General features: G+C 50.9%; 2 protein-coding genes across 2 annotated transcripts; one reads left to right on the forward strand and one right to left on the reverse strand.

Annotated features, from left to right (window-relative positions):
- Positions 1 to 10,452: 10,452 nt before the first annotated feature.
- On the forward strand, positions 10,453 to 12,823 carry LAESUDRAFT_723952 (uncharacterized protein). Its single transcript, XM_040908509.1, has 9 exons — positions 10,453 to 10,687; positions 10,743 to 10,937; positions 10,987 to 11,063; positions 11,114 to 11,192; positions 11,247 to 11,387; positions 11,437 to 11,525; positions 11,575 to 11,696; positions 11,749 to 12,476; positions 12,525 to 12,823. Exons 1-9 carry the CDS (start codon positions 10,532 to 10,534, stop codon positions 12,651 to 12,653), a joined length of 1,716 nt encoding a protein of 571 aa, XP_040766171.1. The 5' UTR covers positions 10,453 to 10,531; the 3' UTR covers positions 12,654 to 12,823.
- Positions 12,824 to 12,906: 83 nt separating this feature from the next.
- LAESUDRAFT_811512 (uncharacterized protein) lies at positions 12,907 to 14,585 on the reverse strand (the record flags this gene model as incomplete). Its single annotated transcript, XM_040914319.1, has 3 exons — positions 14,217 to 14,585; positions 13,343 to 14,161; positions 12,907 to 13,283 (listed from the first exon to the last, which is right to left on the reverse strand). Exons 1-3 carry the CDS (start codon positions 14,317 to 14,319, stop codon positions 12,907 to 12,909), a joined length of 1,299 nt encoding a protein of 432 aa, XP_040766172.1. The 5' UTR covers positions 14,320 to 14,585.
- Between the last annotated feature and the right edge of the window lie 20 nt (positions 14,586 to 14,605).

The following is a 14,605-nucleotide window of genomic DNA, read 5'->3' on the forward strand; positions in this document are numbered from 1 at the left end:
ATGAATGCAGCTTACATACTAATGTATCGTAGTTGACTCTAGGTACATACTACTAATATAGTCCTTCTATCATCAAGGAGCTGAAGCCTTTGACTCTAGCGTGTGTCTACCTGTCCACTCCTTTTCCATCCGTTTACAGGGCGCTATAGGAAGTCACTGAAAATGGGCACGTACGGAATGCGTATGGTACAGAGACCGGGACCCAAGATCAGGGGGCGCTGGGACTGGCGTACGGACCGAGGCGGGCAGGGAAGCACATGGAATGGAGACCGGCATCCCTGGGGACAGGGAGTGTGGTACAGGCATGTGGCCCACAATGGGATAGACACAGCAGTGGCTAGGTCGAGGGGGGGTGTTGGAATCTGGGCATCGAGCGCAGATGCGAGAGGTCCCGGTGCGACCTGCGCCACCGGCGTGGGAGAGTAGTAGCGCGCGTGTATATAATAAAGCGCAGCTACAACGGGACGGGCCATCGGTTTGGCCCCGTGGAGCCATCTTCTAGAGAGCGGGCGACTCCCAAACTCCTGGCCGCGCAGCGGGCTGGCCGGGAAAGTCAACACTTCCTTCAGGAGTAACTTATATGAACATCTTTGCTAGATGATGGCCATCCAACATGTCACGGTTTTTCCGCGCCACAAGTCTCAAGCGCCCACGGACCATTATTTATCCACCTAGTTACCCTATATAGTATGTATCACTACGCCTCCACGTGTATATCTTAGTATACCCACGCCACTCGGACATCCCTCGGACATGTATCAGTCACGTGACCCTACGTCATAGTGACATCATAGACCTAGACTCTACAGACACTCCTAGACTTAGACGGACTCCACTAGGCCTGAGCACGCCATAGCACACCATAATGATGTATTATTACCAACCTAGGGTACGCAGGGTCCTACACCCGGTACCAGGGGTCCAGCCCCTCTTGTATATATACCCGCTCGAGCTGAGGCCTACCCCTCAGTTTCGAGTTGGTCTTTACTCCTCCACTTAAGCTAAAGATCCCTGACGGGATAGGCGAGAGCGGACCCAGGAGTTCCTGAGATCCTTCACATAACTCGAAACTGCTCTCTTAGATCTGTGGGCACCGGTCGACGCCTCAGATTTCATACCTCTGTCGATCAACTCCATCCTCATCGTACCCAGTCAGGGTCTCTTCCACATTCCTCGGGCTTAGCTGCGCCCTGCTGAACCTCTTCGGTGAAGCGAATACGCGGATTGTCAGTCAGGACACATAGGCCCTAAACCAGCCTCCTGCGAAAGTGGGCGACATACTACAGTCCCAAATCTTGCCGCGACCCCAGGCGTAAGGGGATTTCCTACACAAACCTAGTGGTTAAAACCGCATTAGGGCTGTCAAGAAGGGCCAGGAGTGCCTGTTGACGTCAGCACCTCTAGGGGGAAAGGACGCAGTGCTCCTTAAAAGGGTACCGATATCGAGTACGCCGCAGCAACAAGGCAGCTCCTGTATTGGACTGACCAGCGGGGTAATCTGACGTTCGGTTCTGCTAGTCCATATAAACTATCCTCGGCCTAGCTGCCGTGCTATACGGAGGATTTATCCTCTAACGTCGCCATCCTAGCCACCAGGTCTAGGGGTAGCAGACGTAACAACCGCAGACAAGGGAGAACTTGCGGGAGGAACGAGTCACCTTTGAAAAGACTCTGAAGCTGTAAATCAGCAACACTTCTGGACCGCTTCGGCGAGACCTGCACAACCTCGAGTAGCGAGGGAATAAAACTACTTGCTCAGTGCTAAAGAGGCACCAGACGCGTATTCAACCCCTGCGCAGTTCTGATCTACTTAGGGGTTTAGTTACCAGTACATACGTAGACAAATAGTCGTTTGGTGTGGGACGAACTCTCGGAAAGCTCTGCTGGAACGGCAGGTGGACCAAGGTTACATCCCTTCAGAGGTAGTTGGACACTGGTGGTGAAATAATCAAAGACCACAAAGACCCCTCTGCGACTGCGAACCGCACCATTCAGGACTCCGTAGTAACTAGACCTACTAGGAGTAGCAGGACTCTAAAGCTGCGTCTGGGTCATTACAAGGCCCTGGTGAAGAACAGCTCGACAAGCACACGAGTAGATTTTCGGCATCGAATGCAAAGGTTCTCGTTGGAAGGGTATACATCCATCTACACCGTATCCCCGGGACCGGTAGAGTGGGATCAAATTTACGAGCATATTAGCGTCGTATTCCGGGCAGACTTCATCTACCAACCTCACGTCGCCCAAGCTCGTTTCATCCTCTATCGTTACCAAGTCGTCATCGACTACTACGAAAGACTCGAGTACCAGCCACATCGAATAGTCCGAGAAATACCCCACACTCTCGAACCAGTCGAAGACGACCAGGAGCTATATCATCTCCTGTTCGACGAAGAATACGGTATCTCCTCCGACGAAGAAGAACCTTTCTGAACAGGTCGTCAAATCCCCGACCAGGTATCAACACCGAAGATGGCCGCACTTGAAGAATCCGAACACTCCGTAGAAGGACACCTGAATCCCGAAGGACCCCGGGCATCCACTCCATCATCCTTCAATAACACCAACATCCTCGCTCCCACTCCCCGATACTTCATGACACCAGCAATGCTGGAGGCGCTCCCCAGGAGAAGGGGACCTTCGGCAAGACTGGTAGAAGAATTCGCCACCCTATACCCTAACGAATCAAGAACAGGGAGGCGGTTCCATCAGTGGGAGTACGATATCCGAGCTCGAGACCATTCAGAAGAAGATCGACAAAGATATCGGACGCAACCAATAGACGTGGTGGCAAGACATGGAGGAGCGGCGAGGGGACAGGACTACGTCTGGTCAAGTCACGCTTCAGGAACTCCGCCAGGGTACGAGCGATACCGGCTCCCCGATAATAGACAAAGCTACTACCTGGCACGACCTGGCCTGCCCCCACCAACGGAAGAAACACCTGGGTTCTGGACTCAACCTGTCGATATGCGGCGTGCCTACCAACATCTCCAGGCGGACTACGACCGTCTACGCGGTAGACTCGACGCGGCCCTAAGAGAGACAGCCGAAGCACGGGAAGGACGTCGGACGGCTGAAGCCACTCGCGACCGTCTCATGGCCGACATCAGTGAAAGGACCGCGGCGGGAATAGAGCGCGGCAACCAGATCCATAAGCTAACGACGGAACTGGAAGCCTTCAAAAGGGCGCTCAAATCCAGCGAGGAAAGGGTTGCGGGTCTAGAAGGCATCAACAAGACCCAAGAAACCCGAATCCACCTCCTAGAAGCCATGACGCGTCCACCACCGCCTTCCCCCATTCGATCACCTAAGAAACCGGTCGATAAGGGCAAAAGGAGGCAGGATCCTGGACAACAGGATATTCGGGATTGGGTAAAAGGAGTTGGCGGGCCCGCCGGCCCTAGTGGGCTCAAACCGGCACACCAGGCAAACCCTGAGCAGCCGCCCTCTAGGGTGCAGACGCCCCCAATGTCCCCGGCACACTTCTACAGGGGAGATGAAGATGACGAGTTGGCGGGAGCACATTATGCATTCCCACCCGAGCAACCGGTCCCACCACCAGATCGGGACCGTCGCTCTGCAGCCCCGCCACCAGCATCCTCGGACGAGGTACATAGAAAATCGTTCCGAGGGCCAAAGGTCAATCTCCCGGAGCCATTCGATGGCACCAAGGCAAAGGCAAAGGCATGGCTTGTCGATGTAATGAACTACATCGTCATGAAACCCAGCGAGTTCGAAGACGAACAAAGTAAAATTCGCTGGGCCATGTCTTACATCCGAGGACCACAGATCGACCACTGGAAGGCATCCCTTCTAGAAAGGATGATGGGAGGCCCACCGGTATACGTCACGCTCCAGGACTTCATCGCGGACTTCAAGAAAATGTACTACCCCGCGAATCCGGAGCTCGAAGGTCAACGGATGCTGCGCAACATGCAGCAAAGATACAAGCCTTGGGAGGAATTTGAGGCCGAATGGGAACATTGGGTCAAGGTCTCGGGGTACAAGGATGAGCAGCTGCTGCTCCAATTACTAAGGACGGCCATGAGAAAAGAACTCTGTGACAGAGTATGGTCGTCCGAAGGAATAAGCCGGGATGTCAATAGCTACAGCTTGTGGAAACAAGTTGCAGCCCGGTTAGACCTTCAACAGCAGCAGCAGTGGGCATCCACCTTTGAGGACCGAAAGGGCAAGGGGAAAGCCAAGGACTCCAAAACCCGACAAGTCCAGCAGGAGGAAGGTTCAACAACGGTAACGGCAAACGCGGTCAGGACAACGGGGAGGGCGCCCATCAGGAACGTCGATGAGGCAGGAAGGGCGGTGCCGCACAAGGAAACGGTAGGCGTCGAAAATGAACGCGACAAACACCGAAAGTGTGGTACCTGCGGAAAGGAAAGGTCGGAGAAAGGGTCGTGCACGGATATATGGCACACCCATTACTACGACGGAAAGGGGCAGTGCTGGCGCAAAAAGGATGCCCAGCCTGCAGCTCGGGCCAGTACGGTAGAAGAAACCGAGGCCGTACGAGCATTCAAGGCGGCCATTGCGGCCAACCCCGCTCTGCTCAACCAGGCGGGTTTTCAATTCGGCAAGGCTTAAGTACGCAAGTCTTGCAGGACTCACGACTCGATCCGGACATTTCAGTTTCCCCGACCAGTAACATGCATTCCTCGGTGGTGGAGGCCCAAAAGCCTGAGAAGCGCCCTGGTTTACATGGGTCACCCCCGACCATTAACGGCCATTCCATGGTCACGGAGGTCGCGAGACCTGAGAAGGGCCATGGTTTAGACGGGTCACCAAAAGGTAGGTCCCCAGGGAGAGTCGAGCTGATGGTGGTGGAGGCAAAGCCTGAGAAGCGCCATCAAGCCGTACCTGAAAACACCCTGGAGGGATGTGGGCAGGAGGGTCTAAGCTCAGGAAAGGGAAAATTCAGTACCCCTGACGCAGACGACAGCACACCACCACACCCTAACGGATCTCAATTTTCAATTCTTTCATCTATCAACTGTACCACTAGCACTACGTCGGACAATATGGGTACAAGTAGTGGTGCCCACTCTAATGTAACAGTAGTAAGAGCGAAAACGGGGTCTCGGGATGACGGGACCTTAGCGGTGCCTGATCGAGCTCGGCCGGATCAAGAAGCATCGGTGCTTAATTCCGTGAATAGCTCAATTTCTAACATTTCTTCAGTTCAGGATAGTTTGCAAGTGGAAGCTTCAACATCGGCAAGGCGTACACCGAAGAAGAAGGCACAGAAAACCACTCTGCGTGTATTTTTAGACCACCCGCAAGCCATCGTGCCCACTCGACAAACAGAAGGCGCAGCAGGGTACGATCTGCACTCAGCGGAGGAAGTGGTCATTCCCGGACGCTCCCGTCTCCTCGTAGATACCGGCCTGAAGTTGATGATACCCAGCGGATGCTACGGACGCATCGCTCCGCGCTCAGGCTTGGCTGTAAAACATGGAATAGATGTAGGAGCCGGAGTAATAGACTCTGACTATGTCGGTCGAGTCAAAATACTCCTAATCAATACCCTTGATACCCCGTTCCAGATTGAGTATGGGGACCGAGTCGCCCAACTAATCCTGGAACGAAACGATACCCCGATTACCGAAGTCGTAACAGAAATAGCAGAAACAGCAAGAGGGACTGCTGGATTCGGATCGACAGGTACTAAACTGCGAGGACAATTCAACGTCCGAGCAGTACGACGACATCGCCAAATCGACATACCCGTAACAATAGAAGTTGGGGATAGGAATATACCCGCCAAAGCCCTTCTAGATTCAGGTTGCACCGGGTGCTGCATCGACGAACAATTCGTATCTAAGTTTCAGATACCAAAGATACCGTTCGATCGACCACTCCGCGTGTTCAACGCAGATGGGACCCCCAACCGAGATGGCGATATGACGCACTATGTACTATTAGATATAGTTATCCAAGGCCATAGAGAGCGCCGATCGTTCAATGTGACTACCCTATCGGACCACGATATGTTCCTCGGGTTCGATTGGTTAGAGGATCACAACCCTGACATTGACTGGGCTAAACGCACGCTTCGCTTCACGCGTTGTAACTGCGGGGAGCTTAAGTTAGAAGACGGGGATAAGGTGCTGGCATTGGACAGCGACTACATTCGGAAGCAGTTTTCCGAATACGAACATATACGAGCCACCAAGGCCACCGACCTAGCCATCGCTCAAGGCAAAAGTACTAAAGCCAAGAGTATGCAAGAGGTAGTTCCAGAAGAATACTGGGATTATAAGGAAGTCTTCGAGGAAGCTGAATTCGATCAGCTCCCTGAACGCAGAGTATGGGATCACGCTATAGAACTAATAGACGGCGCGAAACCTTTCTGCGGAAAGGTGTATCCAATGAGCGTAAAAGAACAAGAAGCTCTGGATACATTCCTCGAAGAAAACCTTAAGACTGGTCGTATACGACAGTCCAAATCCCCCTGGGGCGCCCCCTTCTTCTTTGTCAAGAAAAAGGATGGCAAGTTAAGGCCGGTTCAGGACTATAGACGGCTCAATGAAGTCACAAAGAAAAATAAATACCCGCTCCCTCTAATCAATGACTTATTCGACCGGCTTAAGGGAGCCCGGTACTACTCTAAGCTCGATATCCGGTGGGGCTATAATAACATACGAATCAAGGAAGGAGATGAGGAAAAGGCCGCGTTCGTCACGAACCGAGGTCTATTCGAACCTCTAGTGATGTTCTTCGGACTCACTAATTCACCATCAACGTTCCAAATGATGATGAATGACATCTTCCATGATCTAATCCTCACTGGAAAAGTTATGGTATACCTGGACGATATCCTAATATTCACCAAGGACATGGAGGAACATCGTCAGGTTGTAAAACAAGTACTTAGAATACTCCGAGAACATAAGTTGACGTGCAAACCTGAAAAGTGCGAGTTTCATGTCGAAGAAACTGAGTACCTAGGTCACATCATTGGCCATGGGAAACTTCGCATGGATCCTGCAAAGGTTGCTGGCATTGCAGAATGGCCAGAACCCAGGTCCAAGAAGGACGTTCAGCAGTTCCTCGGATTCTGTAACTATTATAGACGTTTTGTGAAAGGCTTCGGCTCCTTGGCCAAGCCTCTTTCGGACCTTACGGGTAACCGAGAATGGGAATGGACGGACACTGAACGAAGTGCCTTCCAAGGTCTCAAGGACCTCCTTACATCGGCCCCAATTGTACATATACCTACGGACGAGGACCCGTTTATGGTAGAAGTAGATGCTTCGCAATTCGCCCTCGGGGCAGTTCTTATGCAGAAGCAAGATAATCTTTGGGTACCGGTATCGTATTACAGTAGGTCGTTCAAGGACGCCGAGAAGAACTATCAAGTGTACGATAGAGAACTTCTCGCTATTGTAGATTGTCTAGAGGAATGGCGACACTACTTAATACACGCAAAACATACTGTACAGATCTTCACTGACCATCTTAATCTCACGTATTTTAGGAAACCCCAGAAAATCAACCCCCGTCAAGCACGGTGGATGTCCTTCCTCGCCGAATACGATTTCGAACTCCATCATATCCCAGGCAAGAAAAATAGTGCAGCAGACGCTCTTAGCAGACGTCCAGACTATGACGACGGTATGGATCACTTGGATAATCAGGTCGTATTACCTGCCGAGTTGTTCCGAAGTACCAAAGTTATAGGGACAGACGCCATCCGCGACCTCTGCGCCATACATTCTTCCGAATATTTATTATGGAAAACTTTGCCTCAAAAGGAGCTCGAGTCAGCCGAGGACGGCACACTCTGGAGGGGGGGTGAAATTCTCATAATTCCAAACAACCAAGAAATAATCGGCAAAGTAATACAGTCCCACCACGATGCCGCGTTCATGGGACACCCAGGAATAGAAAGGACCATGGAATTAATCAAGCGATCGTACTGGTGGCCGGAGATGATCAAGGATGTTACGGCGTATGTGAAAGGTTGTGGGACCTGTCAGAAGGCCAAACCTAACCGCCAACATCGATCAGCACCATTAGAGCCAAACCCAGTTCCAGACCATAACTGGCAGTACATCTCCACGGACCTTATTGTAAAACTACCAACTGTAGACGGATACGACTCCATCCTTGTATTTGTAGATTTGAAGTCGAAAGACTTCATAGCCATACCCTGCACGGAGTCAATTAATTCGAAGGACTATGCGGACTTGTACATTAAACATGTAATGTCGGCACACGGACTAGCAGAAAGGATATGGTCCGACAGGGGACCACAGTTCGTATCCTCGTTCACCAAGGATGTATACCAACAGTTGGGCATCCAGGGGAATCCTTCTACTGCCTATCACCCTCAGACGGATGGACAGACGGAACGGATGAACCAGGAAATAGAAACCTACCTGAGGATATATACTTCCTATAGACAGGACGACTGGCCTTCCAAAATACCCCTCGCTATGTTCGCATACCGAAACCATAGACAAGCAAGCACCGGTTATACCCCATTCTACCTTACGCATGGATACCATCCCTATACGGGAGTCGAAACCAGGAAAGAACCCCGCAACCAATCGGCCGAAGAATGGACGAAAGAGATGGAGGAACTTTCCAAGGACGCAACTAATCACCTTACCAAAGCGAAAGGTATAATGAAGAAGTACCACGATGGCAAATACCCAGACCATGCGGCCTATACCAAGGGCGATCTGGTACTACTAGAAGGAACTAATATTACAACCACTCGACCGAGCAAGAAGCTGGACGATAAACGCTACGGACCATTTAGTATAGTAGAAAAGGTCGGGAAGTCGGCTTTCAGACTCAAGCTCCCACCCGCTTGGCGTCATATACACCCCGTCTTCCACGAATCCCTATTAATACCCTATCACCCTGCACAATTTAGTGTACAAAAAGACGATACTACTATACCCGTTCCGGAGGGCGAACCCCCTACCATTAGCCAAATCCTCGACAGTAAAAAGTCCAAGACTGGACTATTATACCTGGTCAAATGGAAAGGGAAGGACGACACCGAGAACACCTGGATACCCCGCTCTACAATAGCAAAGGACTATATTCTGTTACTTAATAACTTCCATAAGCTACATCCCAAGGCACCCAAACCGCCTAATCTCCTTACTATACCCGGTGGTCAAAGGATCCGCGCTCAAGAAGACGAAGAAAGCGACGATGAACCTGACAGTAAGGGAGAAAAGAGGACGGAAGAGGAAGAGGAAGAGTGGAAGGAAAAGATCTACTGGGATCATAAAATGATACGATGGTATAAACGCAAGTTCCAAGCCCATGTCGTACTTCACGTACCCCTCGATACCACGATCGGCCTAGAAATAGGGCTGCCCGAGAAGTTCGACATCGTATGCATCTGGCTAGTGAACCCAGACCACTATATCCATACGGTCTTGTTCGTAGGAACCCCCAAGTCGCGTAACCATCTATTTGTATACCCAGTCAACGCCCAGTGGGTCGTAGAAGAAGGAAAGATCCAGTGCCCGGAGCGCACTCACGGCTATTATTATCTCGACGATGCACCAATACCCTGGCAACGTATGCGTTTCAAGGATACCCCGGTGAAGGAAGAGGACGTCTCCACTTATACCACATATGACCCGGAGCGTACTCGGACACCAATACCCAAAACCAAATGGAACCTACAAGCCGTACACCCACGCATCTACGACTAGAATTCAAGCCTCGTGAGGACACTTCGGCCTGGAGGGGGGGTACTGTCACGGTTTTTCCGCGCCACAAGTCTCAAGCGCCCACGGACCATTATTTATCCACCTAGTTACCCTATATAGTATGTATCACTACGCCTCCACGTGTATATCTTAGTATACCCACGCCACTCGGACATCCCTCGGACATGTATCAGTCACGTGACCCTACGTCATAGTGACATCATAGACCTAGACTCTACAGACACTCCTAGACTTAGACGGACTCCACTAGGCCTGAGCACGCCATAGCACACCATAATGATGTATTATTACCAACCTAGGGTACGCAGGGTCCTACACCCGGTACCAGGGGTCCAGCCCCTCTTGTATATATACCCGCTCGAGCTGAGGCCTACCCCTCAGTTTCGAGTTGGTCTTTACTCCTCCACTTAAGCTAAAGATCCCTGACGGGATAGGCGAGAGCGGACCCAGGAGTTCCTGAGATCCTTCACACAACAGGGCTTGAGTGTGATTCCGAACGAGAATTGCGCCTTCCTTCTAGCTACTCCTTCATGGACTGCTTCAAGTTGGGTAACGAAGTCTGTGGATAGTAGAGGTGGCGCCATTAGTAGGCATCACTCGCGATCTCGCAACCCACTCCTGCCTCCCCAGCAAGACCATGATGCGGATACGGCGACGGTACACGCGCGATCCTCGGCATTTGCCGAGGCTGTGTGTTCAACCCATGTACAGTCTTCGTCACAAACCTTGCTCTCCTAAGTATACTACACTGCCGGAGACGAGAGCGAGGTTCCCTTCAGTATTCTGCTCTAAGTCTCTAGCGTCAGCCTGATATGGTGAAGAAGAAGACGAAGAAGACAGATACTACTGTCGAGGGCGGCATCGTTTCTGCGTCAGCGATAGCGGCGCAGGTGTCGCGTCGCAATGTTCGCGGGAAAAGGGGTGGGCTCAAGGACATGCCCAACATGCCACTCGATGTCTTGTTCGAGGTGGGTCTGGATTCTTTCGCTAATGCAGAGACATATTCCAGAACATTAGATGCAGATCTTTTGTCACTTACATCCTCGGGATTTGTTGAATCTGGCGAGAACGGATAAGAGTTTCCGCTCTACGCTCATGAGTCGAAACGCTGCTCCGTTGTGGAAAGCTGCTCGACTGAATGTGGAAGGCTTACCGGATTGTCCGGCCCATCTCAGTGAGCCAGCTTACGCCAACCTCGTTTTCTTTGTCCATTGTCATGTACGCTGATTTGTATATATGCTATTTGTGTTCACTAACCGCTGCATAGAATTGTCTCAAATCAAACATTCCTACCATCCTGTGGGAGTTTTCAGCCCGCCTCTGTAGTGGCTGCAAGAGAATACTGTGAGCGAAAAATGCACATAGTTTTTTTTTCTAACTCACGATTTCTTCAGGACTGTTAGAGGACTCTTACATGATGACATGGACGTGATTCGTGCAATGAAGAAGCCAATTTTTGAAGTACACATTCGGGTATATAAGGCCTTATCTGACGTGGTTTAGTAAATTTATTGCTTCCGAATGCAGCTGCACGATTCGCACAGGGCTGGCCTCTTTTTCCTACCTGAACTTGAAGACCTGAAGAAAACATGGAACAGCTTGCCATCAGCTGCGGCCAAGAATGTATTCGTCGAGGAAAGAGTGGCATGGGTTGCACAGAGACGGCAGGTAATAATGTCTTTCGATTGGAAGAAACTGTCCTTCACAGAACGTTCAGTTCGGTCAAGTCTGTCGAGCATGGGCCGAAAAGAGGGCAGAATCAAGGTCGAATGAACTGCAACAGATTAAACGCAACCGGGTGGAAACGTTAGTAACTCCGTATTCTATTACGTGCCTGCATCTTACCCATGTGCAGCATCGTGTCGAAGTTACGCGCCCTCGGTTGGGGTGACGAGCTCGACCGTATGTTGGGACCAGCTTACTTTCCCTTGTCCCTTCACGTGCATGTCCGTCCTGCAAAGCGATTGACTGAAACAGGTGTACACGGCTCTTTGCTTTAATTATCATTTTTACTGACAATTCTGTACAGCCTGGAGGAAAATAAGCGCGGACATGATTCAATATATGCAAGAAATCAAGAGAAATCGCCTCGAGTCTGAAAGAAAGTACATTCTGCAGCAGCGTTTCCGCGCACTCTGCTCGATCATTTCTGACTTTTATGCCGAACCTCCTGGAATGCCGGAATACGAGTGCAAGCCTTCGATAGCGGATTTTGCCATGATGCCTGCATTCCGAGAAATCATCGACTCGACCAACGATACAGTCATCGATGCCACGACTTTTCTTCCATTGCGCGACCAGCTCCCTATGTTAATTGAACAATGGCAGGCTGACGTCAAAGAGCAGCTCAGGCGCATCGTCCAGACTCGCGCACATGGCGACATAGCGATAGATCCTCTTGACCTGGCCACGACGGTGTTTGAATGTACGGGCTGTACAAGAACCCTTCAATATCCGAACATCATAAAGCATTCATGCTTGCGTTCCAATACTCTATACTGCTATATCGACGCCGAGTTCTCCACCGTTTACGAAAAGGCACTCTACAACGGTATAACCAACGAATGCGCCTGGTCTACCGACGGGCTCCGCGTCTCTGACGCAATGAGCCACTTCAAACGTATCGTTACTCTGTGTGGCAAAGATCCCATCTCCACTACACAGCAAGAGATGGACGCACTGGACGTCATGCTCTATCGCCCCATCGACCTCGCTGAACCGCATGGCCCACAAAGGGCTTACACATGGCGTGCTGCAGTGGGTATCTTTGACAATATGTTGACGTGTTACTAAATTCCCTCTCAGATCATGGACTGGCATGTGCTGCCGTGTATAAACAACATACCTTGGACGGTAGTTTCCCATGCACAATTGAAGAGAATTCGGGAATCCGGGAGCCTCGATTCCTCTCATGATCACATAAAGTTTCTATAAGAAAGTGGACACGGCATCAAATGGATGATGCGTCTTCATTGCAGCCTTCCCATCGGTATCCATATGTAGTGTTGTACATATGATAAACGCATACACGTACATAGCAACATAACAGAGCTGAAGTCGCTAGGAACATTCGAAACAATATTAGCACCGGGCGAAATGATGAGTACCTTGAGTGAATACTAAGCGCAACCCAGTGAAAACCCTAGTTTCGCACTCTGACCGAGCATTGACGGCAGGATAGGTCATGCTAATAAGCCAGCTCATCGCGGAATGAGCGATCGTGAATCTGTAAAATGCGCCTCCTGACAAGATCCGGAAGTTGCCTCTGCAGCGCGGCTTCAGCATGCCTGAAGTCGAGAATACCTCTGTGCACGAAGATGACCTCCCGGAGAGATTTACATGCTGTACGAGACAGGATCCACGCAATGTGATCCCATTGCGGACCAGCCACTTGGCTGGGGATATTCATGGTGATATCAAAGCTAAGCCGCGATAACGGCACTTCTATGACTTGAGCTAGCAGCGTGGATACCCAAGGTAAACTGTGTTCTGATAGGTCTAGAATGGCGAGATGAAGTGACTTCAGGTTCGTGTCCTTCGATAGGTCAAGGTAATCTCCAATCGCTGCGGGGCCGCCGTTCGAGGTCAGTCATGGAGCTGATTGTTCTCATTATTCCACTCACTTTGCGCCATGGAGGACTTGCGATCGAATCTACAGCCGATCCTGAGGTGTTCCAGAGAGCGATTGAGGCGCTGTAGGAACTGCCCAACAGATTTGAGCTCATCGGGCAATACCCAGTAGAACTCAACGGATTTGAGAGAGGAAACACTGGACGTCTTCAAGATCCACTCGATCAAGATCATCGGGGTGCAGTGTCTCTTGAGAGAAAGCGATGAGAGCTGCAAAGACGATCGTTTAGGACTGAACGATTTCAGCGTGCCGATGGGATTACTTTGCCAGGAGATGACGTCGAGAGCGATTGTCGTGAGCTTGGGGAAGCAGAACACGAGGTCCTCGTAATCTTCAAAGCCCGCGAATGTGCAGCCGGACAGGTGCAATTCGCGTATCCTAGAGTATTTCTGCAATCCAGGAAAGAAAAAAAGGCGGGACATGTGGATGCGATGCCACTCCACATTCTCGAATCGCAAGCTCTTGAGGCGTGTCAGGTTCGTGACGGGCAAGTTCGTTATCCAGCAAATCCAAGCCGGTGGCACGCCTCTGCGGAAGCTTTTGTATGCTTCAAAACAGAGCTCCCGAACCTTGCTGGAAATGTGTGGCTCCGACTCCACGAGGTGCGCAAACCGCTTGAGCGTCTCGACGCTCTCGATAGTCACGGTGGAGAACAGGTGGTATTGGCTTTCTTCTCGCCATGAGCGGCAGACACATGCGCATGAACGTAGCATCTCCACGTCGGAATGGCTGAAGTCAATGATGTAGTCGACGAGCTCCTGGGGAAAGGCTCGTGCAAACGTGGATGTTTGCGTTTTGGGCGAATGCCCCGCTGTCAAGTCATGAGCGATGGGGACGATGCACACGTTCAGTTGCACTGCACTCACCAGTCGAAGCATTGAGAAGAATCCTCGTATCATGATGCGGCTGCTCCAACCCCAGCGATGATCGAGGCATCTGCTGAGGATGATTTTGTGCGAGCCTTGACATTGAAAATTCAGCTTCGGCAACGTCGAGACGAGATACTTAGGCGATGTTGCGATCTGTGTAAGAAATCCCAGCTTTTATACAAGAGTCTTATTAACGTCTTCTCAACATTCGGCGCCTTGGATCAACATGCCACCATTGTCACAATTCACCCAAACATCATTATCAATCAGGTCAACAGTGAGGCTGTACTTGAACAGAAACACTGACTGGTATATCGCAGCCCCGGGTACTCTTTGTTAGACCGAATCGTCGTCTCGACAGAGGGCTGAGTACGACACAGCTTCGT

This window comes from Laetiporus sulphureus, assembly GCF_001632365.1.
Source record: "Laetiporus sulphureus 93-53 unplaced genomic scaffold LAESUscaffold_11, whole genome shotgun sequence".
Classification (NCBI taxonomy): Eukaryota; Fungi; Basidiomycota; class Agaricomycetes; order Polyporales; family Laetiporaceae; genus Laetiporus; species Laetiporus sulphureus.